Source organism: Heterocephalus glaber, unplaced genomic scaffold (assembly GCF_053883595.1).
Source record: "Heterocephalus glaber isolate CG9 unplaced genomic scaffold, H.glaber_assembly_v1.0 deba00001687, whole genome shotgun sequence".
NCBI lineage: Eukaryota > Metazoa > Chordata > Mammalia > Rodentia > Bathyergidae > Heterocephalus > Heterocephalus glaber.
In genome coordinates, this window is record NW_028258412.1 from 27378304 (window position 1) to 27403949 (window position 25646).

Here is a 25646-nt window from a genome sequence, read left to right on the forward strand (position 1 = left end):
CAGCAAGCACAGGGAGGGGACCCCAGCAGGACATGCGGGGGGCTGTCCAGTGAGGCCCAGGGGATGAGGGCCAGGGCCCGCCAGGGTCCCTTGTATGCTTAGCAACCTAGTGAGGACTTCGGTTTCCTCCGAGGGCGGAGGGCTTAGAGCAGAGAGGATCTGGGGTGTCAAGAGTGTCCACAGCCCTTGGGCCCCATGGGCAGACTCCACATGCAGAATGGGCATGGGCCACACACCTATAATACCAGCACTGGGAGGCTGAGGCAGGAGGATCACAGTGCGTTCCATGCCAGCCAGGGCTGCATAGTGAGTTCAAGTGCAGGCTAGAGTACAGGCTTGGAGTATCTGGAAAGAAACAGCTGGATCCAGCCCCTGCAGAGTCCAGGTCGAGGCAGGGTGTAGTACCTGCCTGGAGGGGGCGCTGTGGCACTGCTCGCAGCACTGCTGTCCCTGAGGACCGGCAGTGCCCTGCAGGGAGCTCGAAGCCTCCCAGGTGAGGCCCAGAGGGCACCCCAGCCGAGGCTGCCTCAGGGCAGGTTGCATCAGCCGGCAGCCCAGACCCGACACTGCCCACCCCCGCCTGGACTCTGCCCGTTGGGCTGTGGCCCTAGCCTCATGGTGGTGGCGTCAGGGACCTCAGTTCTGCCACAGCACGTGGCTGGGCACCTCCCGGAGTCTGGCTCTGCCCCTCTGAGGGCACCAGTGTCCCAAGGCTCCCCGGGGCCCCGTGGGGTGAGGCCCCTGCTGCAGACGTGCCAGGTCCTGCTGGCTCATACCTTGGCATGGTTTCTGAGAAGCCTGGTACTCTAGGAGGCTGAGGCAGGGGCATCACAAGTTTGTACCCAGCCCGGGCAACTTAGGGAGACCCTGTCTCAGAATGAAGAATTATAAAAGGCTGAGGATGAAGCTCAGTGTGCAGGCCCTGAATTCAAGTCCCAGGACCGGAAAACAGTTCTGAGGGGACAGGATGGCTGGCCCACCCTTTCGGTGCACTCGGCCTTTTCATGGCTTTTGCTGTGGAAAAGCAGGTCACGTGACTGGGGACCCGCGAGCACTGAGGCCTGTGGCTCGGCTCTGGGTCCAGGGCCAAGGCGCTCAGCACCCCAGCAGGAAGCTGCCTGCCCACGACTGCCTCTCTCCCTGTCCTGCCACACACCTGTCTGCTGTCTGCGCCACTAGTGTCAGCCCTAGTGGACAGAGCCCCTGTCCTGTACCTGCCACCCACGGTGTTCTTGGTGCCTCCAGCTGCAGCCTGGTCACTTCAGAGCTGTGTTAGGTTCCACTGGGCTGATGGCCCTCACCTGTCTGCTCTCATCTGTCTGCACTTTGGTGAACTGGGCTGGTTCCCACTTTTGACTCCTGGAACGAATCCTTTTTTTCTTTTTCTTTTTTGGTTTTTTTTTTTTTTTTTTTTTTTGAGACAGGGTCCAGTCCTGGCGCCTGGACTTGGCAGAGCCATCTGAGGCAGCACACAGGACAAGGGGCGGGGTGGGCAGGCCCCTGGTGAGGGATGTGGGTGCCAGCCAGACACAGGGCCTGGCTCCTCGGAGGCAGGGACGGAGGGCAGAGGCCTGAAGGTTTGCTCTGCCTGCTGGCGAGCAGGGGCTGGGAGTCAGCGCTTGGGAGGAAGCAGAGGCCGAGAGACACAGGCACACCTCTGGGAAGAGGAAGTGGTGAGCAAGGGAGGCAGGGCAGGCCCAGGAGGGACAGGGCAAGGGGGCCACCGATGCAGAGCGCCCAGCGGGGAGCGGCCCACAGCCAGCCGAGGGTGAGGCAGACAGTGCCCACTGAAGGGGCTGCTGCCTGTCCATGGGGGCCGTGCAGGAGGGAGTCCTGCTGGGTGCTGCCCGAGGCCTGGCTCCGCTCCCTTAGCAATTCGCCCACTCACAGGCTTTTTTTTTTTGGTACCTGGGATCAAACTCTGGTCTTTACACTTGCACAGCAGGTGGAGAAACCACTGAGCTAAATCCCCAGCCCTAACAGGCTTTTTGAGATGAGGTTCTCACTGTGTGTGTAGCCAGGCTGGCCTGGTACTTGGGGCAGTCCTCCTGCCTCAGCCTCCTGAGTGCTGGCATTACAAGTGTGTGCCACCACACCTGGTGCTTTTATTTTATTATTTTATTTGTAACATTATGAAAATCCATAATTCCCTAACCTGCTCCCAGTGTAGGTGGAGCAGGGCCTCACACCTCTGTGCCCCAGGGCAGAAACATACATGGTGTTTCTTAGCAGCCCCCTTCCCTCCTGGTGCTGGACATACCACGCATCTTCATCATGGATGAGTCACGGTCACCTGGCTGTCCCTGCTGTGTGGCGGGTGCCACACCCTCATCGGCACAGGGATTTACCTCTGTGTTGCTGCTGCTCCATGCAGGAAGCAGCTGCCTGTTCATTGTTCACAGATGTGTAATGTTCCATGGCAGAAAAGTGTTATGAGTGACTTTTTGAGGTTTTTACTTTTTTTTCAGTTTTTACTTTTTTATTTCTTGAGACTGTCTCATTATGTAGCCCCGACTAGCCTCCTGACTCAGCCTCCCAAGTACTGGGATTACAGGTGTGTGCCCCACGCCTGGCCTTATCAGAGGGCAATCAATCCTCCACCTAGAAGGGGGCCAGGGAGGGCTAAAGAAAAAAGAGACCTTCGCAGTTTCCAAGAAGTCAGTGCCTCAGAGCGGGCAAAGGCAAAGGCTCTCCGAGCTCGCCCGCCACTCTGCTGGGTGTGCACAGTAATTGGGGGTGACTTTGTGGGCGGAGGCGACCCTACAGCCCTGATCTCACGCCGATGAGTTTCTCATCTCCATGAAGGCTGTAGGGAGAGCTTTCCGGACAGGAGGTGGGAGGAGATAACGAGGAATCTGCCCTCCCCAGGTGGGACCGATCTCTTTCCTTACCACTCGGTTCCCCAAGAACCCGGAAGACTTCAGCTGAAGTAGTCTGGCCCTTGAGCCCCACAGCACCTCTGGGCCAGAGGCCTCAGCTGTGACCTGAGGCAAAATGCAGTTTCCGCCTCCCGTAGCTCAAGGGCAAGGAGGCGCTAAGCCTTAGACAGCTATAGTCAGACTTTAATTATGAAATGATTTTCCCCCAAAATTTATGTAGAATGGCTCTGGACAGGCCTATTCTCATTTTTATTTTTCACACAGGGTCTCGCTGTGTAGTTCAGGCTGGTCTCGAACTGACTATGTAGCCCAGGCTGGCCTCAAACTCCCAATTTCCTGCCTCAGCCTCCCAAGCGCTGGGATGACAGGCGTGTGCCCCCATGTCTGGCACAATTTAGTTGAAAGGTCTTTTTTTTTTTTTGATAGGCTGGCCTTGAACTTGCAATCCTCCTGCCTCACCCTCTGGAGAGGAAGGATTACAAGTGAGTGCCTCCACCCTGGCTTTTATGTCTGGCTGCAGATGCATGAGGAGAGGAGCTGGGGTGGAAGAAAGCAGAAAGGCAGGGCTGGGGTGCTGGTCAGGGGCACTGCGCCCAGCCGGGGAGGGTCCCGGCTTGGAGTCCACTCGGAGTCCAGCCCTCCGAACAGCAGAGGGGTCGCTGCGGCCTCCTCCCCGTGTAAGACAGGGCTGGGACAATGGCAGAGCATGGGGTTAAAGGACAGGAGAGGTAGACATGCCTGGGAATTCAAGGCCACCTGAACTACACAGTGAGACCCTGTCTCAGAAGAAAACGAAAGACCCAGGGCCAGGGCAGGCACTTCCTCCTCAGGGCTAGAGAAGTGGCCTTCTCTCTCAGGATCCAAGATCAAAGGGCCGGGGATTTAGCTCAGTGGTTTCTTCGCCTGCTGTGCAAGCACAAGGGCCCTTGAGTTCGATCCCCGGTACCAAAAAAAAAAAGAAAGAAAAGGATCCAAGATCGAAAACACACTTAGTTCCAGCCCAGTGACCCAGAACTGTGGCAAGAGGCTCGTCCAGAGCTGAGGCCTGGGTCTGGGCTGTCAGTGCAGGCTCCTGGGAGGTCCGGACCCACCTCACCATGGAGACCAGCTGGGCATCGGACTCCCCACGGAGACAATGCCCAGGCCCAGCGGCAGTCAGAGACTCGCTCAAAGGGTGTGGGCCTCCAGGGACAGAGCGCCTCGTGATCCCGAGCTGGGTACATTTGTGGGGCTTGGTGATGACTTCAAGGCAGCCGTGGTGGCACATGCCTGTGATCTCAGCCCTTGGGAGGCTGAGGCAGGATGATTTGCCAAGAGTTCAAACCAGGGATACATTGTGAGTTCAAACCCACCCCAAACTACACAGTGAGTGAGGCCCTATCTCAAAAAAACTTAACTAAATCAATTCTGATTTCCTTGTCTCCCTTTGACCTACTTTTTTACCCCGCTCCCTGGGTCCCACGCACCACTGCCCTATGGGAGGAGGCAGGGGTTTCCTGCCAGCCATGCAGCGCTGGGCTCTCAAAAATGGCTGAGGCCTGTGTGAGGTCTGAGCACAGAAAATGCAGCCTGTACGCACCCCAATCTTTTATTTTTTTTCAGAGCCAGGGGTTGAACCCAGGCCTTTGAACTGAGCTACATCCGCAATCCTTTTTTAAAATTCTGAAACAGTCAAGCTAACTTTCCCAGGCTGAGTTTGAGTTTATGATCCTCCTGCCTCAGCCTTCCAGAGTGCTGGGTTAATGGGTATGCACCATCATCCCTGGCCAAACTGAGATGTATTTTACTTAGTTTTATTTTGTTTTAACACCCAGCCCCAGGCTGCCCTCCCGATGTCCAGCGCCTGTCCATCCTGAAGTTCTTCTCCCGCCATTGGAAGTTAGGTTCTACCTCTCAGACCCAGCGAGGCAAAGCATGGCCAGCACGGCCCCACAACTCCTGCAGATTTCATAGAAACAGGATTGCGCGCCAGGTCCTTCTGTGTCTGGCTTCTCCTTTTTTGGAGAAAAACAGCCTTTCTTACTTTTGATTTTGAGACAGGTTCTCACTAAGTCACTAAATTACAGGAGCCTCCCAGAGCTGGGGTTGCAGGTACTGCCCACCCCCATGGCTCCTGTGGCTGTTGGGAGGGTCCCAGACCCCACAGCCCTGTGGAGGAGGGCAGGGCAGGGCAGGTGGGCAGGATGCAGGAAGGGGTGGGGCTGCTGCCCCAGCCTTGTGGCCGCTGATCTGCTGGGACTGGAGCCAGCAGGGCCCGGCTGCGTGTTGCCTGCTATCTGCGTGCAGAAGCCCTGCTGCCCCACACTGGGAAAGCACAGCCTGGAGGGAAGGGCCTGGAGCTGGACAGCACAGGTACTCCAGGGCAAGACAGGGGCATGCCCAGGGCCTGTGGGAGGAGGCCTCTGACAGGGCTAGCCACAGAGATGCAAATCCAGCCCTGAGCAATCACTTCATTCCTATGCTTGCTATTTATAAAACAAACAGGCCAGCTGGGTGTGGTGAATGCCTGGAATCCCGGCACTCCTTGGGGAGGCCGAGGCAGGAGAATCACAAGTTTCAACCTAGCCTGGGAGACTTAATGATGTAGGGAGACTTTGTCTCAAGATAAAAATAAAAGCCAGGCGTGGTGTTATAAGTCAATAATTCCAGGGCCGGGGATTTAGCTCAGTGGTTCTGGCGCCTGCCGAGAAGGCACAAGGTCCCAAGTTCCATCCCCAATACCAAGAAAATATATATATTAATTCCAATACTGGGGAAGCTGAGACAGGGGACCACTGTGAATTGGAGGGTTACGTAGTGAGACCCCGTCTGAAAATAAATAAATAAGAGTGAAACACATACTGGGGCTGGGATGCAGCTCAGGGCAAAGGTCCTGTTTTCAGTCTTCAGTCTCTACCACCAAAAGATTGGAACACTTGGAGTGGTGCTCAGTGGTAGAGCTTGCCCAGCATGCTGAGGACTGGGTTTGAGCCCTGCCACAGAAATAAATAAGAGGCTGGGATGCAGCTCAGCCGCACAGCGCCTGCCTGGCAGCACGAGGTCCAGAGTTCAATCCCTGGTACCAAAAGTAAATAAATCAACCAATCAATAAATAAAAAGAGAAAAGAAAGATCCAGGCGTGGTGGTGCAGGTCTGCAGTCTCAGTACTCAGAAGGCTGATGCAGGAGGGTCCCTGAGTTAGGCCTAGTCTGGACTACAAGTCAGACTCTGTGTTTCAAAAAAATCAAAAGAAAACAAAGCAGGGAAGGAGGGGGAGAGAGAGAGAGGCCAGACAAACACACAGCCAGTCTGCATCTGCCTCCTTGGGCCCTGGAGCAGTCAGATCCACAGGGCAGAAAGCAGACACAGGTTTTGGGGCTGGGGCCGGAGCTGCAGCTCTGGGAGGTAGCTATGTTCCGAACAGGGACGGTGGTGAGGAAATGTCGGACCTCTCTTTTTTCAGTTTGAGTCAGGGTCTCACGAAGTGGATCAGGCTGGGCTCGAATTCTGCATCCTCCTGCCTCAGCCTCCCCCAGAGGGGTGGATTACAGATGTGTGCTATCACATGTGGCTAAATTAACACCCTTTTTTTTTTTTTTACAGGATTGGTGAACCCAGGGCCTTGAGCAAATGCTGTGTCCCTGAGCTACATTCCCAGCCCTTTTAAAACATTTTTGTTTATTTTTTGTTTGTGAGAAGGTCTAGGTGTATAGTTCAGGCTGGCCTCAAACTCATTATGTAGCCCAAGCTGGCCCAGAACTCAGGGTGATCTTCCTGCCTCAGCCTCCCCAGTTCTGGGACTGCCAGCCACCCCCAGTCTACATTACCTTTCTCATCCACCTCCCACTCAGCCCTGCTTGGAAGCTCCTGAGGGAAGGGACACTCCCTTGCAGCCCCACACTGAGTTCCTGGCTCCCAGCCAGCTCAGTCTGTGCTCAGTGGCCAGTGCTGGGAATGGCGGCCCTGGTGGACCGGTGGTGCTGGATGCCTTTTCACCTGGAGAACCCAGGGCTGGGCCGGCAGCCCTCTGCCCTTCCAGCCTCTGGCCCCCATCCAGGCAGTGAGCTAGCATCCCGGGGCCTGAGATGAGGACACAGAGCAGTGCAGGGCATCTGCATGGCTGGGGCCCTTCCAGGGTGCTGGGCTTTGTGCCTGGGAACACGAAGAGCCCTTCAGGAGGGCCTGGCCCTCTGCTGGGTCGGGGAACGACTGCCCTTCTGCTGAGAGCTCCAGGCAGTGAGGATTATTTAGAATTATGCCTTTGCAAACATAGCAATAAAAGCAGTTCAAATGCAGTGGGGTGTGGTGGAGCATTCCCATATCCCACCTCTCAGGAGGCTGAGGCAGGAGGATCACCGTGAGCTCAAGTCCAGCCTGGACTTGTACTGAGAGCCTATCTCAAAACAAAACATGAAAATAGCTAAACTTACACAGGCCTGCCCAGTGGAAAGCACTGACTCTGCAGGCAGCTTCTGGTGTGAGGGTCGGCAGGCTTCTCTCACAGCTCTGGACCCTGGGCACATTCACGCCAACTTCCTCATCTGTAGGACGAGGGCAGAGTAGCAAGGCCCACGGAACCACAGGGAACACCTCGGGGCCCGGAGGGACGCGCCGCTCGGCAAGGCTGGGCTGCAGGCCCGTCGTGCCGGGCCCAGCACACAGGTGGGGCGCCTGCGCGCTCGCGGTGCAGGTGCGGAGCGAGGCTGCTGCCCCGCCCGCCAGGGCGCTGGCGGGCCGGGCTCCCTGGCCTCTCTCGGGCAGACCGATGGGCTTTCCTGTTTGGGCGCCGTTTGGGGCTCAGGGCTTGGGATTCACGGAAGGCATCTTTCCTTACATTTCTGGTTCTGGGGGTCAAACCCATGCGCCCCACTTGCTATGCACGTGCTGCCCCCTGCAGCACAGGCGCCTCATCGCCCAGGGTCAGGCCGCGGGCACTGCCATATGCAATGTTCAAGGCGTCTTCTGTGGGCTGGAGAAAGGAGGCTGGGCAGCCGTGGACGCAAGGACGAGCGGCACACGGGGAGCTGGCAGGGGAGGACCGCCGAGGTCCAGGGCGGCCCGGGTAGCCGCGCGCTTCGCAGCCACCGCCCCGCCCCACAGCCACGCCCACGGACAGAAATCCACCCAGGCCCCTCCCCGCCGTCCGCTTCACCAGTGCTAGGCCCGATTGCTCTCTAGGCCCGCCCCTTCCAGGCCTCCAGTCCCACCACTCATGTCCCCGCCCCTGAGGCCCCGCCTCGAAGTGAGCGCCACCACGGACCGGCCCCGCAGAGCCATTCTGTTTTTTGGGGGGTTTTTTGGTACCGGGGAATCGAACTTGGGACCTTGTGCTTGCGAGGCAGCTACCGGAACCACTGAGCTAAGTCCCCGGCCGCCAGCACCGCCACTCACTGGGTTCCATTCCTCGAGGTTCCGCCCCACTGCCAGACTCGCCACTCACTGGGCCTGGCCCCTCGAGGCCCCGCCCCTGCCCGACCCCGAGGCGCCTTAGTCCCCGCCCAAGGCCCCACCCCCGGGCTGTGCGGCTGCGCTGGCGTCTTAGGCTCCAAGGCCCGGCCGCCGCGGCTCTTTTGTTTCCCTGCCGGGGCTCGAGCTTCGAGTCTGGGCCGCAGTCTGGGTCGTGTCAGAGCCGGAGCTGAGTCGGAGTCGGAGTCGGGGCCGGAGCCAGAGCCGAGTCGGAACGGGAGCCGGGCGTCTCAGCCTGTCCGTCCACCAGCGCTCCTCGGATCCCGGCGAGCGCGGCGCCCGGCCCTCCCTCGGGCCCGCGGGGCTGGGACCCGGCCCAGGCCTGCCCGATGGGGCGCGCGGCCCCGGCGATGCGCCCGCGCCCGGTCCTACGAGCCCGGCCCCGCGCGCCCGGCCCACCCGCGTTCCGCGCCTCCGCCTGAGCCCCGCGCGCAGCCCGCCGCGCCCCTCCCCGCGTCCCCGGCCCGCGCGCGCCATGGAGCCCGGCCGCGGCGGCGTGGAGACCGTGGGCCGCTTCGAGTTCTCGCGCAAGGACCTGATCGGCCACGGCGCTTTCGCAGTGGTCTTCAAGGGGCGCCACCGCGAGGTGGGTGCTTGCGAGACCCCGGCGCGCGCCCCAGCCTGGGACTCTCTTCCCGGGGACCCCAGCCCCTATCTGAGAGCCCAGGCCGGGCTGCTTCCAGGACCCCCACTCGAGAACTTCACCGGAGCCAGGGGAGGGGCGTCCGTGTGTCCCCACCTTCAAGGCCACACTTGGTTTCCAGAAGCATGACCTGGAGGTCGCGGTCAAGTGCATTAGCAAGAAGAACCTGGCCAAGTCCCAGACGCTGCTGGGGAAGGAAATCAAAATTCTCAAGGTGAGCTGGTGCTCCAAGAGGGAGGGAGCGGGCCAGCCTGTGCCTGCATGTGAGAAACTTGGTTTTCCGACCTAGGAGCTGAAGCACGAGAACATCGTGGCGCTGTACGATTTCCAGGTGAGGCCTGGGGGGGGGGGGCAGTGTCACCGCCTGACCCGCCTTTCCAGATCAGTGTCCCCGGCTGTGGAGCTGGGAGCTCCTCGGGGGCCCTGGGTCTTCGGCCCAGATTTGACCTGGCTCCCCTGGGTGTTGAGCAGCCCTGGGCTTGCGAGCTGCCCGGCTGGGAGGGGAGGGGACTCGGGGTGTTGCGCTGACTGCCTGGGGGCCTCTCCGGGTCTGGACCCCCTTCGTGTGTGGCCAGTGGCCCGGTCTGAGTCTGGCGTCCCAGGCAGGCCCACCTGCCTGGCCCTCGGCTTGTTTGTTGACAGCGCTCCGGCGACCGGGCATTGGCCAGGGCCTCTCTGCGTCAGACCGGGAGGGGGAGGCGCCGGGAGACTCCGCGCTGGCAGTTGATGCTGGGCCTGCTGGACGCCGGGGCACCTCAGGCCTGGCGGCCTCCGTAGGCCAGCCGGCAGCTCAACCGCTCCCCACCTTGCCCCTCTCAGGACCCCGGGGCCAGTGAGGCAGGGCCGGGGCCCAGGTCCCCCGCTTTGGGGCCAGGAGCTGGGGACAGGTCTGCCGGCGAAGTGCTGACTAATGGTTTCGAAACCTGTTTACGGGGCGGCTCGCGGAGGAACGGCCCTGGCTGAGGGAGGTTCCCGGCAGCCTGTATCTGGGCCTCCGTCGCTGACTTTCTGCTGTGGGTGTGGGCAGGGCCAGGCCTCCTCTGACAGGGAGTGACACTGTTCCATGCCCCACCCTCCCGCTTGCCTCCTTGCTCAGCCCTGCTGCCCTGACCCGCCTCTGCTCCTCCATGCTCGCTCCATCCTTCCCCTTCCCCCGCCCTGGGTCTGAAGCCTCCAGTGTGCCCCAGGGCAGGGCAGACACCGGCTGGCTCCAGGTGGCTCCCCACAGTGCGGTCTGCTGTCCTGCTGGGGACACCTCGGACTGGGCACTGCCACTCCTCCTCCAGCGTTGGCAATGCTGTGGCTTCCTCTGCACAGAGGAAATGCTGAGAAGGCAGCCACATACCCGGGCGGGCAGCTCTCACCCTGGTGCAGGACTGCCCCGTACCTTAAGAACTTGCTTGGGACGAACACCGGGCCAGAAGAGATGATTGGATTTTATGTATTCACTTATTTGAAGCAAGGCCTTGAACTCAGGACCTTGCGCTCTCAAGGCAGGTGGGGTGCCACCGAGCTACATCCTTGGCCCAGGGTTTTGTTTTTTCTTTCTTTTTTTGTCCCAGGGATCGAACTTGGGTCCTTGCGCTTTTGAGGCAGGTGGTAGAACCACTGAGCTAAATCCCGGGCCTAGGGTTTTGGTTTTTTTTGAGACAGGGTCTCACTATATAGTGTAGGCTGTATACCCAGTCTGGCCTTGAACTAGTGGCAGTCCTCCTGCCTTTGCCTCCAGAGTGCTGGGATTACAGGCGTGGGGCACCACACCTGGCCCAATTTGTTTTTAAAAATAGGTAAACTGGGTGTGGTGACTATGCTTTTGATCCCAGCACTTGTGGAGGCTGAGGCAGGAGGATCATCTGAGTTCAAGGCCATCCTGAACTAGTAAGACCTCTCAAAAAAACAGCATAGGTGATAAATGATCGGGCAAGGGTGTCTCTGAATTAACACTTTCAGCCACCTGTTAGGCCACAAGGACCCTTCCTTGGGCCTGTCCTCTTGGCCAGCTGTGCTGAGGACTTGAGCTCCTGTGTGTTCAGGGTCAGAACTGCCTGTAAACTCAGTGACAGTGGCCTGTGAGGCTTCTTGGGCATTGAGGAAAGGAGTACCTTGTGATAGGGTGTATGTAGGTGTCCCGGGTTGCTTTCTTTTTTGTGGAGGCTTTTTGTTGTTTGTTAATTTGAGACAGAGTTCGCTGTGTAGTTCAGGCAGGCCTTGGACTCACTATGGAGTCCAGGCTGGTGTCAAACTCATGCTGATCCTCCTGCCTCAGCCTCCCAAGTACTAGGATCACAGGCATGTGCCACCACACGGGGCCTATTTTTGTTCTGGTGTTGGTTTGTCTGTCTTCTCAGTGTTGAGGATCAAACTCGGCCTTGTGCATGCCCAACTCCAGCCCTCCTGTGCTCTTCTGAGCTGCCTGGCTGTGCTCTGGGCCCGTCCTGTGGCTGCTGGGGGATTGGGATGGGGTGCTGCTTGCCACTCACTGCCCCCAGAAGAGGGTGACAGGCTGGCATGCTGCAGCCAGGTGCCGTGCTAGGGAGTGTTAACGCACCTGGGCCCTGCAGACAGCCCTGGTTCCAGCGTTGCCTGTGGCTGACCTGGACGCCTGGGCAGTGCTGCCTTCCTGGAGAGCAGGCAGGGAGTGCAGGCCCTGGAAGTAGGTGCAGGGTGAAGGCGCAGGGGCCCGCAGCCAGCGGTCTTACATCGGAGTGTGAGCACTGAGGCATGTTAGGGGCCACGAAGGGATCAGAGCTTCACGAGTCTTGAATAAAGTGACAGTGGGGAGGACAACATTCTCAGTGAGGCCCCTGGCAAAGCAGGCACCTTTGGGAGAGCACGGTGCCCCAGGAGCCACCCGGCCTCTGCCTTCCCGTCTTCCCTCTGAGCCTGGCTGTGCCAGCTGCCTTGCTGGCCTTGGTGCTCTGTAGAAGTGGGGCCGCAGCCTCGGCCGGGAGTGCTGTGTCTGGTGACAGCCGCCTTTCTGCTCCTGGCCCCGTGCTGGCCTGCTAAAGGACTGATGTCACATCTGTGCTTGGACCAGGCCCTTCAGCCAGGTGGGCATGTCTGGCCGAGGGACTTGCTGCCCTGTGCTCCTTGTGCTGCCTGTGTCCCCTGCGTGTCCTGTCGCCCTCCACCACCTTGGGTCAGCAGGGCTGGGCTTGGGACCTGAGGGGACATCCTGCCACCACTGTGCTTGGCAGGAGCCAGGTGGGCCTTCCCCCTTGGCAGGCCACCTCCCTTCCCTTCTGGGAGCACCCGGAAGAGCGGGGGATGGGGTGGCTGTGTCCCCAGCATTGCGGCTTTGCCACCCTCAGCTCTGGAGGAGTGAAGTAGGTCACACCTTCCCGCCCATCCGCCATGCCAGCCTGAATCGCCAGATGAGTGGGCCAGCGAAGGTGGGGAGCCTGGATCCTGTTAAGGATAGGGGCAGGCAGCGCCTACGTGCCCAGGTGCCCATGCCCACGTGGATGCCCTGTGCAGCTGCCCTGCCAGGAAGCTGTCCTCTGCCTGGCGTGGGTGCCAGTGGAAGTGGCAGCCCTGTCTCCGAGGTGGCACTTGTGTCGTCCCTCTTAAGGCTTTGTTTTGTCGTCATGAGCCTTGGTGTGCACTAGAGGGGTTCACCGTGGCAGCCCAGCAGGCCCGGGTCTGTGTCCCAGGCCCAGCAACCTTGCTGTCCCCTCGGGGGGCTGGGAGTGGCGCGGTGAGCCTCGTGTGTCTAGCACCACCAGCAGCCCAGGCCCATGGTCTCTAGCAAGCAGAGCCCGGGAGCTGCCACCAGTGCCTGTGTGGGCTTCAGGTGGGCTCGGGAGGCTGCTCCGGATCCATCCCCAGCTTCGGGCCCTGGAGAGCCACTTCCACAGGGAGGGTGCCCAGGTGGCCATGGGGACCCTCCTGGCTCGGGCCTGGCTCCACCTCCTGTCACCCTCCTGGGCGGCACTGTGCCTCAGACAGCCCTGTCGGCTAGGCTCTGGCCTTGAGACTAAGGAGGGTGTGAGCCTGCATGCCCAGGCTGGCCCTGCCACTTCCCAGCTGGGCGGGTCGCCTGGCTCCGTGGGGTGGGGCTGCACTCTGCTCAATTGTGCCGTGAGGCTTGCGAGAGTTGGGCTTGGGGTCCGGAGCTGGGTCTTCTGAGGCCAGGGCTCTGCAGTGTCAGAGTTGGGGGCTGTCCAGTGCCCTCTCCTGGGTTTAGGGGAATTCGAGGCTCTTTGAACTTTGCCTTTTAGGGGATGCAGAGGGCTGCCACGGAGGGGAGGAGATGGTCCCTGAAGTCTAGGCCAGCAGCTCAGGGAGGTAGCCCACCTCTGGCCATAGCTGTGTCCTCAGTCTTGCCTCTATGGCCAGAACCCAAGAGTGGCTCAAGTCCCTCCCTGTGCCCTCTGGCTGTGTCTGTCCCAGGACAAGTGGCCAGTGCTGGCAAGTCCCAGAGGTCCCATGCTGGGGTCTCCCTGAGGCTGCCCCTGAAACTGTTTTGGGTCCTATCTGTCACCTCCTGGCCCTGGGCTCTCCTGGGTCTGACTTTTTGTCTCCAGTCTCTGATCCTCTGTCAAGGTCTGTGTCCTACATCCTGGTCTCTGACCCTCAGCTCCACCCCGGGGACTCCCTAGCCAAGCCACACCTGCCGGGTGGTTATCTCTTCCCTGCAGCTGGCCTGGAAGGTCAGGTTGGGGTGGGGCTGAGGCACAAGGGAGGTCAGGCGGGGACAAATGGGGACTGGGTGGGGTGGGTCAGGGCTTCCCTCTGGGGCTGTCCCTGCCTGTAGGCTGAGATCTGCCCTGCCCTCAGCTTCCTGGGTTGGGTGCTGAGCACTGGGGGTCCTGGGGCCTGGCAAATTGGGGGCAGGGTGGCTTGCACGTGGGGCAGGCAGGTGGCAGCTGGCTGTTGGGTTGCCAGTGTGTGTGCTTGAGCTGCAGGTACCTGACCCTGCAGCCCTCTGAGACGCCCTGCACCCCTCCAGGCACCAGATCCACTGTGAGCCTGGGGCTCATGAGCTCAGCCCCTCTGGCCCCCACTTGGGGGGGGCGGACAGCAGAGTGGAGTTAGAGCAAGTAGGGCGTGGACCCCTGAGCGCCCTGCCTGGGCCCTGTAGTCACGGGGTACAGGGCTTGCTGTTGCTGGCAGAGCTGCCCCTGTGGGTGGGAAGACACCGCCTACACAGGGACTTTTGCAGGGTGGCCAGGCCCAGCCTGCCTGACTTGTCTGGCCTGGGCCTCGATGGCCTCCGTATTGTTCCAGGAGTGGGTGTTGGTGCTGTGCGCCTGCCTGAGCTCGGGGTGGTGTGGGGGGCTCAGCTCAGCCTGGTGTGTACTGCCCATGGGCGGCCAGGAGCAGAGCGAGGGTGGGTGCCTCAGGCTGGGGCCCCGGTGCTGACAGCCTGGCAGTGCCAACCCCTCAGGGCTGGGAGCACCTGAGCCTGAGGCCACACAGCCTTGCACCTCCCTGGCTGGACCTGCACACCTGCTGGTACCCTGGCTGGGAGTCACCATGCACAGGATGCAGTGCTGAGTGTGGAGACCTTGGGCTGAGGGACCCCGACTGCAGTCCCCTGCTTCCTTGCAGGCTGCGCGCACGCACAGAATTTCTTTTTCTGTTGTTCTGTGGTATGGATTGAATCCATGACCTTTTCCCTGAGCTATGTTTCCAGCCCTTCTTTTTTTTTTGGTACGGGATCGAACTCCGGTCCTTGTGCTTGCGCAGCGGGAAGCGAAACCACTGAGCTAAATCCCCGGCCCTTCCAGCCCTTTTTTATTAGCTTGCTAAGTTGCCCGTGCTGGGCTTAGATTTGAGATCTTGCCTGAATCTCCAGAGTGCTGGGATTATGAGTGTGGGGCAGCACACCCGGCCCAGGCCCACATTTCAACTGAAGTGGCCACAACTGACAGAGTCACCCGCCTCCAGAGTTGTCTTGGCTGCCAAAGTCCTGCCTCCAGTGGTGACTGGCTGAGTCCCGGGCCTGGCCATGGCTGCTGTGCCCAAGTCCCAGGAGGTGGGTGATGTGTTGAGGCACCCAAGATGACCCTTGCTGCATCCCTCATGGCCTCTCTGTCCTGTAGGAAATGGCCAATTCTGTCTACCTGGTCATGGAGGTGAGCCCTGGGTCCCTAGCAGCAGAGTCTGTGGTGCAGGGAGGGGCTTGGCGGGGCTGGGGCTGGGGCTGGGGCTGGGGCTGGGGCTGGGGCTGGGGCTGGGGCTGGGCCTGGGCCTGGGCCTGGGGCTGGGGCTGGGCCTGGGCCTGGGCCTGGGGCTGGGCCTGGGCCTGGGCCTGAGCCTGGGCCTGGGCCTGGGCCTGGGCCTGGGGCTGGCTGTGCCTGTGCCCTGACGCGCATCCTGTCTTCTTCAGTACTGCAATGGTGGTGACCTAGCTGACTACCTACACAGTGAGTGGACACCTCAGTGGGCAGCGCGCTAGCCAGGAGGGGTTGCTGAAGTGGCTCTTGCTGGCCGGGGGCATGGGGCCTGTCTCTTGGTGCCCCGAGGTAGATGGGAGGGACTCTGCCACGGTGGATGCTGCCTGCCACCTGCCCACTCCAGGACTTAGTGCAGGTCCCACGTGCTCCAGGATGGCTGTGGGCTGCGTCAGGGGTGAGGAAGCAGAGTTGTAGTGAGGGTAGGCACTTGGGTGGCTGTGTGGCGGCCGAGAGGGCACCCTGTACCTGGAAATAGGAACACGGCAAATGGGGTGGCAGGCAGTGCTGCAGGACCCGTGGGGTGTCGGGAAGTGGGGGCAGGCAGGGTTGGGGAGACTCTGGCCTGCACAGCCGAAGGCGGGTGTCACCATCTGTCCTGGTCCTCGGGCTGTGGCAGCAGAGCACCTCCGACCCGTGCTTGATGACTGGGGGCTGTGGTGGGCTTGCTGCTCCTGTGGCCTGCATTCCAGCACCCACCGCAGGGCCCCGGCCCGGTGAGCATTCCCGTACCTGACTCGGGAAGGAGCCTGGGTGGCTTTCTCTGCTCTGAGGCTGCCTCCCTCTGCTGGGGGTGCTGGGTCGTGCCCCCCTCCCCCCTTGCCACTGAACCTTCGGGGCTGCCGGAGAGGAAGCGGGTCCCCAAGAGGGCGCTGCCATCCCCCGAGCTGCCACACCACCTGTCGGGCTGTGACAGGCGCCCCTGAGCCTGCCTTTCCTGTAGCCATGCGGACCCTGAGCGAGGACACCATCAGGCTCTTCCTGCAGCAGATCGCGGGTGCTATGCGCCTGCTGCACAGCAAGGGCATCATTCACCGTGACCTGAAGCCGCAGAACATCCTGCTGTCCAACCCCGGAGGACGCCGTGCGAACCCCAACAACATCCGCGTCAAGATCGGTGAGTCCCTGGACGGTGAGCCCCTGGGCGCTGAGCCCCTGGACGGTGACCCCTGGGTGCTGAGCCCCTGGGCGCTGAGCCCCTGGACGGCGACCCCTGGACGGTGACCCCTGGACGGTGACCCCTGGGCGCTGAGCCCCTGGACGGTGACCCCTGGACGGTGAGCCCCTGGGCGGTGAGCCCCTGGGCGCTGAGCCCCTGGACGGTGACCCCTGGACGGTGAGCCCCTGGGCGCTGAGCCCCTGGACGGTGACCCCTGGACGGTGACCCCTGGATGGTGACCCCTGGGCGCTGAGCCCCTGGACGGTGACCCCTAGACGGTGACCCCTGGGCGCTGAGCCCCTGGACGGTGACCCCTGGACGGTGAGCCCTGGGCGCTGAGCCCCTGGACGGTGACCCCTGGGCGCTGAGCCCCTGGACGGGGACCCCTGGACGGGGAGCCCTGGGCGCTGAGCCCCTGCTGCAGGGACCCAGCTGTGCTGTGCTCTCCTGGCTTCTGACGCGTCTCTCTCCACAGCTGACTTCGGGTTCGCCCGCTATCTGCAGAGCAACATGATGGCGGCCACGCTGTGCGGCTCCCCCATGTACATGGTAGGTGCCTCCACGCCCTGCACGTGTGCGGCCCTGGTGCGGGCCGACCCCTTCCGAGGCCACCCCGGGTGGTGGCACCTGCTCCGGGTCGCTGTGCTCCAGGTGGCTTCTGTGCCGCGGCCCCAACCTGGCCCCGGCCCGCAGGCCCCCGAGGTGATCCTGTCCCAGCACTACGGCGCCAAGGCGGACCTGTGGAGCATCGGCACCGTCGTCTACCAGTGCCTGACCGGGAGGGCCCCCTTTCAGGTGGGCAAGGCCTGTGGCCTGCAGGGGAGCGAGGCTGCCGGGTCTCAGCATGGGTGGGAGGGGTCCGTCGGGCTGGGGGCACTGGGCTGGCTGTGAGCTGGGGCACGGGTGCCCGGAAGCCGACCTGTCCCCTGCAGGCACCGGCACAGGCACCCGGTGAGGGGCCCGCCCGGGGGCACCAAACCCTGGGGTCGCCTGCTCCCCACGAGCATTATCTTCATGGCCCCCACGCTAGGTGCCCAGGTGCCCCAGCAGCAAGGGAGGGCACAGCACGGAGTGGGCTCCTGCTGCCTGTGGCCCCAGAGCCATCAGGGCGGGCCCGGTGCCAGGCTGTGGCAGGGGCAGGGCTGCCTGGCACTGGGCTCACCGTTGTCCTCGCAGGCCAGCAGCCCTCAGGACCTGCGACTGTTCTACGAGAAGAATAAGACGCTGGTCCCTGCGTAAGCACCCCTCCCCTCGGGTGTCCCCGGCTGCCCCTGCCCCGGCTGCCCCAGCCCCGTCAGCTCATCGCTCTGCCCTCCCAGCATCCCCCGAGAGACCTCGGCGCCCCTGCGGCAGCTGCTTCTCGCGCTGCTACAGCGCAACCATAAAGACCGCATGGACTTCGGTGAGGACCTGTGGGTGGGCTGGGGGTCCGCAGCTGCGGGGCCACAGCCTGGCTCCGGTGGGTCCGGCTGGATGAGATGGGTCCCCAGGCCGGGTACAGGGTGTCCTGAGGCCTGACTCTCCCTCCCTCAGATGAGTTTTTCCACCACCCTTTCCTGGATGCCAGCGCCTCCGTCAAGAAGTGTGAGTCCTGAGGGTCAGAGGCGCTGTTGCTTGCAGTCTGTGGTCAGGTCTTGTGCTGGGTGGGGGTGGCCGCGGTACAGGGTGGAGGCTGGAGGTCCATGCAGGCTGGTGTCACCTAAGCTGGCCGCGGGCTCCTGTCCCCATGGTGTGAGGGTCAGTGCAGGCCAAGGTCGTGGCTCGGGGTGAGGTCCTTGCTGGTGCCCCTCCCGGTTGGGGCACTGTGGGGCCGCGCTCGAGTGCACCTGGCCTGGGACGGCCATCTGGAGTGGCTCCCTGCAGCGCTGCCCCCTGCGCGGGGCGGAGACGGTGCCCCCGACTGCCCTTGCCCCCCACAGCCCCGCCTGTGCCTGTGCCTGTGCCCTCCTACCCGAGCTCAGGGTCCGGCAGCAGCTCCAGCAGCAGCTCCACCTCACACCTGGCCTCCCCGCCGGTGAGTGGCCCTGAGTGGCCTGGCGTAGGCAGCCCAGCTGGGGTCCGGGCCTCCCCCAGGAGCATGTGGACTCGCTGGCCTGGGGTTGGGGGTGGTGGTCCCGTCTGTGGGGCAGGTCTGTGGAGACCCTGTGCGTCCGTCTGTCCTTGTGAGCGCTGGGCTCTGCTCTCTGTCAGTCCCTGGGGGAGATGGCGCCACTGCAGAAGACACTGACCTCCCCGGCGGATGCCGCTGGCTTCCTGCATGGCTCCCGGGACTCAGGAGGCAGCAGCAAGGACTCCTGTGACACAGACGACTTCGTCATGGTCCCTGCTCAGTTCCCAGGTCAGGGCAGTGGTGCGTGTAGTGGCCTCCGGGGGGCTTGTACTTGTGGCTGGGCACAGGCAGGCAGGGTCATCACAGGCTGCCCCACTCCGTGGCTGTGGCCTCTGCCCTACCCTGCCGTCCTCAGAGGCCTGCTCCTCCCTGCTCCAGCCTGGCCTGCAGGTCTGGCCCTGCCACAGCTCACAGTGGGTGGGAACCAGGCTTCACGGGGCCAGGCTGGCCTCCCTGCCACCCTGGAGCTGGTGAGGGGCGATGAAGGGCGGTCCAAGGGGAGAGCTGGGGCCCACGTGTGCCCACCTCTCCCTGCCTGTGCTGTGCTGCTGTGCACTGCCCCAGAGCCATTTGGGAGCCCCTCTAGGAAAAGGAAGTGGGACTCGGCTCGAGGGCTCTGTGGTGAGGTGGGCTCTGTAGGGCGGCAGACACCTGCCAGATGTTCTGTCCCTGCAGGCGACCTGGTGGCCGAGGCGGCCAGTGCCAAGCCCCCGCTGGACAGCCTGCTCTGCAGTGGGTGAGCACCCGCCCTCTTGGGAGAGAAACGGGGCTTCAGGGTTGCTGGTGCCCCCCGCCTGGGGAGGCGGCCAGGATGGGCCGGTACCGTGATGCCCCATCTGTCACCTCTGCCCTGCAGGAGCTCGCTGGTGGCCTCTGCGGGGCTGGAGAGCCATGGCCGGACCCCGTCCCCCTCCCCGTCCTGCAGTAGCTCACCCAGCCCGTCTGGGTAAGGAGGGTGGGGCCGAGTGGGTAGGCAGGTGGGCATCCTGGGGCGCGGCCACCCTGCCTAGCAGTGCTGGTCTGGCCGGAGGTGCTGTCCTCATGCAGACATGTGGGTGGCCCTGCCTGCTCCCTGGGGTGGGGAGCGGACACCGGGGCGGGTGTGCACAGAACAGGCCCTGGGTGCCTCTGGCCTCCGGCAGTCCTGTGAGCCCATGTCTTCCCCGGCAGCCGGGCTGGCACCTTCTCCAGCAGCAGGTACGGCGCCTCGGTCCCCATCCCTGTCCCCACTCAGGTGCACAACTACCAGCGCATTGAGCAGAACCTGCAGTCCCCCACCCAGCAGCACACACCCCGGTGAGTGTCCCTGGCGTGGCACGGCCAGCCCTCTCCCATGCCTGGCGCTGTGGGGAGGACCCTGAGGCACCCCGTGGCCCCCGCCGGGTGTGGCACAGGTGCTGGGGCCTCACACTGTGCTTGCCCCGTCCCCAGGTCCTCTGCCAGCCGCAGGTCGGGCGGCACCAGCCCCCTGGGCTTTGCCCGGGTGAGCCCATCCCCTCCGTCCCATGCCGATGCCGCTGTCCTGGCCAGGAAGCTGTCTCTGGGCGGAGGCCGGCCCTACACACCATCCCCACAGGGTGCGCGCAGCCTTGGGCCTGGGCTGGGTGGGCAGAGACCCCTGCATCTGCCTGCTCTAACCCTGGAACCTGCTCCCCAAGTTGGGACCATCCCCGAGAGGCCCAGCTGGAGCAGGGCACCCTCCCCGCAGGGAGCCGAGGTGCGGAGTAGCAGGTCACCACGGCCAGGTAGGTGCAGCCTGTGTCCCCTCGTTGCGGCTGGGAGGGGAAAGGGCTCCTGGAGACCCGAGACCCCTTTGCAGTGCGGTGCGGTGGCCCCGTCTCTGTGCCTAAGCCTGGGAATTAGCCTGTCCTGTTCCCAGGCTCCTCTGTGCCCGAGCACTCGGCCCGCACTCCTGGGCTGGGCTGCCGCCTGCACAGCGCCCCCAACCTGTCGGACCTGCACGTCGTCTGCCCCAAGCTGCCCAAGCCCCCCACAGACCCGCTGGGAGCCACCTTCAGCCCCCCGCAGCCCAGCCCTTCCCCACCTGGCCCCGTGCTGCAGTCCTGCCGGCCCCTACGAGGCTCACCCAAGCTTCCTGACTTCCTGCAGCGGAACCCTCTGCCCCCCATCCTGGGCTCCCCCACCAAGGTAACACTCAGCCCAGCCTCCCAGCTCCAGGGGAGGGAGACCAGACCCCTGTTTTCGGCCTCCTGCCTGGACCTCTAGGCATGGCTGTGTCCTGGGAGTCCCTGCGAGGGAGGTCTGGGACATAGGGCCCAGCTCCGTGTCGAAGGTCTCAGGATGGGACCCGTGGCTGGTCCTCTCTGTGCTGAGGCCCTCAGACCACCCGTTTTGAGGGAACCTGCACCCATGCTCAGTGGCATCCTTCCCAAGGTTGTGGACTAGGCTGGGCACAGAAGGCCACCTTGGAAGCCAGGCTGCCACCCTGGGGACAGCCCCATTTCCCATCCAGGGGCCCCCAGCCCACCCCCGGCGAGGTGGGTGAGGGCCTCAGTGTACATGGGGCCATAGCAGGCTGGGCATCACCTGCTGTCCTCCTTCAACTTCCCCAAGGTCCCCAGCTCCCAGAACCTCTTGGCTCTGCTAGCCCGGCAGGGCGTGGTGGTGACACCCCCCCGGAACCGGACGCTGCCGGACCTCTCGCAGGCAGGGCCCTTCCAGGGACAGCAGCTGGGCTCCGGCCTACGGCCGGCTGAGGATACCAAGGGCCCCTTTGGCCGGTGAGTGGGGCAGGCAGGAGGCACATGCCAGGCCTTGTTCTGCACCCTCCATGGTTCTGGGGAGTCTGGCCTGGAGCTGGCCTCGTGCCGCCGGAGATGAGCTGAGATGGGGTGTCGGGCCGTTGGGGAGCCCAGGCCCAGCATCTGAAGTGCCGCATCTCTCCCGTAGATCCTTCAGCACCAGCCGCCTCACTGACCTGCTCCTCAAGGCTGCATTTGGGACACAGGCCTCAGACTCGGGCAGCAGCGACAGCCTGCAAGAGAAGCCCATGGACATCGGTGCGCCTGGGCTGGGGCTGGCTGGAGTGGGTGTGTGGTGCGCCCTGAGGGCACCCTGACCCCTTCCCTGTGTCTCCCAGCGCCCTCTGCTGGCTTCGGAGGGAACTTGCACCCTGGAGCCCGCGCTGGGGGCGCCAGCAGCCCAGCCCCTGTGGTGTTCACCGTGGGCTCACCCCCCAGCGGGACTACGCCACCCCTGGGGCCCCGTGGCCGGATGTTCTCAGGTGAGGCGGGGCTGGGCCACGGCTGCTCCCTGGGGTCAGCAGGGGGAGCTCCCATGCAGTGCTGGTGTGGTTGGGGCGTCCCCAGGACATAGGCCCCTGTCCAGGGCACCAGCCTCTGTCCCACTGGCCTGAAAGGCAGTGCTGTGTTGGCCGGGCCCTGGTTTGAGCACATTGAGGGTGCAGAGCTGGATGGGGCCCAAGGATCCAGCCCTTCTGGCCCTGCTGGGAGGTAAACTGAGGCCCATGTGAGCCTTGGTGTGGAGTCAGATGGGCTGGGATCCAGGGGACGAGGGGCATGGGCACCATCCCTCAGCTATGCCTCCCACAGTGGGCTCCTCGGGCTCTCTGGGCTCTGCCGGCTCCTCGTCTGCCCGCCACCTGGGGCCTGGGGCCTGTGGCGAGGCGGCCCCTGAGCTCACCGCCCCGGGCCACTGCTGCAGTGCTGGAGACCCCCTGGCCGCCCACCTGGAGGGGGCTGTGACCTTTGAGGCCCCTGACCTCCCCGAGGAGACCCTCATGGAGGTGAAGCCCGCCTGGGAGGGTGGGGTGGGGCTCCCCTTGGCTGGCGGCCGCCTGCCACAACCCTGCCTCTACGCCCAGCAAGAGCACACGGAGATCCTGCACAGCCTGCGCTTCACGCTGGTGTTCGTGCAGCACGTGCTGGAGATCGCAGCGCTGAAGGGCAGCGCCGGTGAGGCGGCCGTAGGCCCCGAGTGCCCGCTGCAGGAGAGCGAGGTGGCCGACCAGATCAGCCTGCTGAGCCGCGAGTGGGGGTGCGTGTCCCTGGTGCCTTGGGGGCCGGTGGGCCAGGCGCTGCCCATCGTTCACCCTCTGCCTGCCTCCTGCAGCTTCGCAGAGCAGCTGGTGCTGTATCTGAAGGTGGCCGAGCTGCTGTCCTCGGGCCTGCACACCGCCATTGACCACATCCGGGCGGGCAAGCTGTGCCTGTCGTCCACTGTGAAGCAGGGTGAGGGTGGGCAGAGGAGCTGTGGGTCACTTGGAGGCTGCAGAGTGCTGGTGTGTGCTGAGACCTCGATCCCCCAGCCCTGTGCCCGCTGGACACAGACCTCAGTCCCCCAGCTGTGGCGCCCTGAGCCCCCACCTGCACAGCCCGCTCCCGCAGTGTCCTGGTCCCCGCCAGTTTGGGAGCTGACTGAGTCCCCCCACAGTGGTGCGCAAGCTGAACGAGCTGTACAAGGCCAGCGTGGTGTCCTGCCAGGGCCTGAGCCTGCGGCTGCAGCGCTTCTTCCTGGACAAGCAGCGGCTGCTGGACGGCATCCACGGCGTCACTGCTGAGAGGCTGATCCTCAGCCATGCTGTGCAGATGGTACGGGGCAGACTCAGTTTCCCCCACAAAAAAGAGGCCCGGCCTCCAGGCCACTTGGACCAGTCTGGCCCAGGGACGGTTCACAGGTGGCAGCAGATCACAGCGTAGATGAGGCCTGGGTGGGGGGTGCTGTGCTTCCTGCAGCTCCCATCCTGTGGCCGCCAGCGAACACCGCCCCGTCATCAGCAGTGGCACTCAGCCCTGCCTGAGTGGGGGCTCTGTGCTTCCACCCGCTGGGTCTGCTGCCTGTTCCTGGGCCAGCCTAGGCTGCGCTGGCCCCTGGCCCTCCCACCTGTGCCCCAGGTGCCGCCCAGGGCTGCCCATTGCGGCCATCAGCCCCTCGCCTGGGCCCAGCTCTGCCCTTGCCTGCAGGTGCAGTCAGCTGCCCTGGATGAGATGTTCCAGCACCACGAAGGCTGCGTGCCACGCTACCACAAGGCCCTGCTGCTGCTGGAGGGGCTGCAGCACATGCTCACGGACCAGGCTGACGTTGAGAACATCGCCAAGTGTGAGTGCGCATGTCAGGGGGTGGGGTGGGGGCGGTGGCTGGTGCCCCTCCAGCTCACACACCTGTTCCCGCAGGCAAGCTGTGCATCGAGCGGAGACTCTCGGCCCTGCTCTCCGGAGTCTGTGCCTGACCCGGTGCTGGCGGTCTCGGCGCTGACCTCTGGTGCCGAGGTGCTGCCTGGACCCTGGCAGGGACACAGCGGGTCAGTGGCCCGCGCCCACAGCAGCATGGCTCCCACATCCCAGCCCGAGGGCGTCTTCCTACCTCGGGTGCAGTGCGTCCTCACGGGCCACCTCCCACCTGCACTGGTCCTGGGAGGTGGTGGACAGGTGTGCGTGGGCGCTGCCGCCCTTGGGCCCCGGTGGGGCTGAGACAGTGTTGCTGACTCTAAGCCAAAGCGAACTCTTCCTCCCGGTCACTGGCCCATGGGACCCAAGAAAGGGCACAGCCTCTGGGCCCTTGCCCCCTGGGACCTATCCCCCAGACCCTGTCCCCCAGACCCGTCCAGCTTCGTAACCCACCAAGCACTTTATGCAGACCGACGAGAACCCTGCCTCAGTGCGTCACCGCCGGCAGCGGGGACCGTCTGCTGCTCACTTGTACATATGCACCTGTGTGTGTACTGTGTGCGTGCGCGCGCCTCGGGGCATCAGAGTGGCTCTGCCCACAGGAGCAGTGGCCTTGTATTTAATGTTTTCCTGGGACAGGAAACACCGGGCTTTCTAGACCCAGACCAGATGTAACTTTTCACACTTTACCCCTAAAATGTGTCTTATTTTTCTGCCGCTCATTTTCTCTTCTCTTTAAAACTCTTAGGTGTTTCACGTTGTTTGGGAAGCCTGGGATGGTTGGGTGGACTGGACTCTCCTGTGCGAGGTGCCAGCCTGTGGCTGCATGTGTGAGGCCTGCCGCCTGCCAGTGTGTGCATGTGTGTCCAGGTCAGGTGGCTGGCTGTCCCCATGCCCTGCAGGACGGGCAGTGCCCAGCCGCCATGCCCTGCTGGGTGCCGTGGGCAGGTCGGGGAGGGTTTTCTGTGCAGCAGGAAAAAAACCCACAGAGGCAGAATCCGTCAGTGTTCCTGTGCTCACGCCTGTGCCCAGCCTGGTGCAGCTCAGCTCAGCCCAAACGTACTTGAATGTCTCCCCGAGCAGGAGCGGGGCAGTGGGTCTGCGGCACCCACGTGAGGGTTCAGAGGTCATCTGCTACACAGGACACATGTGTTTTCCTTGCAATACTTGAAACTGCCACTGTGCTGCACGTGATGTGTTAGTATTTATTGCTTTATGGCCAGCTGGAACCCAGCCACTAGGGAGGCTTCTTGGGAGGTGCCTCTCCCATCTCTTCCCAGTGGCTTCCCCATGGCTGCCATGCGTGTGGCCAGCCGTGTATGCTGCAAGCAGCTCCTGTTGTCCCTGAGGTAGAGCTTGGCTGTGTCTGTTAAATGCGTTCTGTGTGAGTCCCCATCCTGTCACATGTAACACGTGGGAATAAACCTTTGGAATTGTTGACTGTGTCACTGCTCTTCCTGGCTGGCCTGCCCCTGACTGCGTCCTGTACGCTGGCCCCAGCACGGCGAGGAGCCCTGGGACCCCTGTGGAGACCATGCTGGCCGCCTGGCATTGGGAGCAAACCCCAGAGCGGCAGCTGCGGGGACGCAGGATTCATTCACGTGCTCTATCTAGCCCACAGAAGAGGTCCTTCCACCCTCAGGGTGACAGGCCGGAAGGGCTGTGGCAGTGCCTGAGGCCCTCGGGACACCTGGCTCCAAATTTCCCTCTGCCTGGGGACTGAGCTCAGGCCTCCCACAGCTTGAACCTGGCATCCTCCTTCCTCAGCCCTCCGGAGTGCTGGCCCCAGTGTGCTCACTTCCTTCTCTTGGCAATGCTGGGAGGGAACGTGGGCCCTGAGAACTCCATGTCCCTCACAAGGGCCCCCACTCCCACCCCTGGTCACTCGCAGGGTGCATGCTCTGTGTATTCTGGCAGCAGGAGCCTTCAGGTCCTTCGTATGTGACCTTTTTTCCTGAGGACTCCAGGTCTCCAGTCTGTGGCCTGACCTCAAATTCCCAGGCTCCCAAGGGCTCCCCCAGCTCTGCCTCAGGAGTAGCTGGGGCTTCGGCCACTGCCATAAAGCCCCCACCCCGATTTAAAAC

The 25646-nt window shown here is 63.0% G+C and overlaps 1 protein-coding gene across 4 annotated transcripts; it reads left to right on the plus strand.

Moving 5' to 3' along the window:
* The first annotated feature begins 8360 nt into the window (after nt 1–8360).
* Nucleotides 8361–25000, plus strand: Ulk1 (unc-51 like autophagy activating kinase 1). 4 transcript variants are annotated; one of them, XM_021257698.2, is made up of 28 exons: nt 8361–8910; nt 9008–9181; nt 9257–9298; nt 15015–15047; nt 15302–15338; nt 16090–16263; nt 16781–16854; nt 16999–17100; nt 17482–17540; nt 17625–17707; nt 17839–17889; nt 18225–18319; nt 18496–18643; nt 19091–19151; nt 19272–19361; nt 19586–19711; nt 19847–19992; nt 20074–20160; nt 20295–20563; nt 20990–21156; nt 21326–21435; nt 21516–21659; nt 21988–22181; nt 22260–22432; nt 22508–22626; nt 22829–22986; nt 23359–23494; nt 23569–25000. In XM_021257698.2, the coding sequence occupies exons 1-28, from the start codon at nt 8800–8802 to the stop codon at nt 23622–23624; spliced, it is 3219 nt and encodes a 1072-aa protein (XP_021113357.1). In that variant the 5' UTR covers nt 8361–8799; the 3' UTR covers nt 23625–25000. The 4 variants fall into 4 exon arrangements, with proteins under 4 accessions (XP_021113357.1, XP_012927320.1, XP_004844065.1 ...); XM_004844008.3 differs by having other exon boundaries at nt 8362–8910; nt 9089–9181; XM_013071866.3 differs by having other exon boundaries at nt 9089–9181; nt 19847–20160.
* Nucleotides 25001–25646: the final 646 nt, after the last annotated feature.

What these genes read in the sequence shown, in the direction of transcription:
- Ulk1 (XM_021257698.2), top strand. Translation starts at nt 8,800, where the DNA reads ATGGAGCCCGGCCGCGGCGGCGTGGAGACCGTGGGCCGCTTCGAGTTC. An exon ending in CAACATCCGCGTCAAGATCG is followed by an intron (nt 16,264 to 16,780) that starts GTGAGTCCCTGG and finishes CTCTCTCCACAG; the next exon opens with CTGACTTCGGGTTCGCCCGC. An exon ending in TCAGCCATGCTGTGCAGATG is followed by an intron (nt 22,987 to 23,358) that starts GTACGGGGCAGA and finishes CCTTGCCTGCAG; the next exon opens with GTGCAGTCAGCTGCCCTGGA.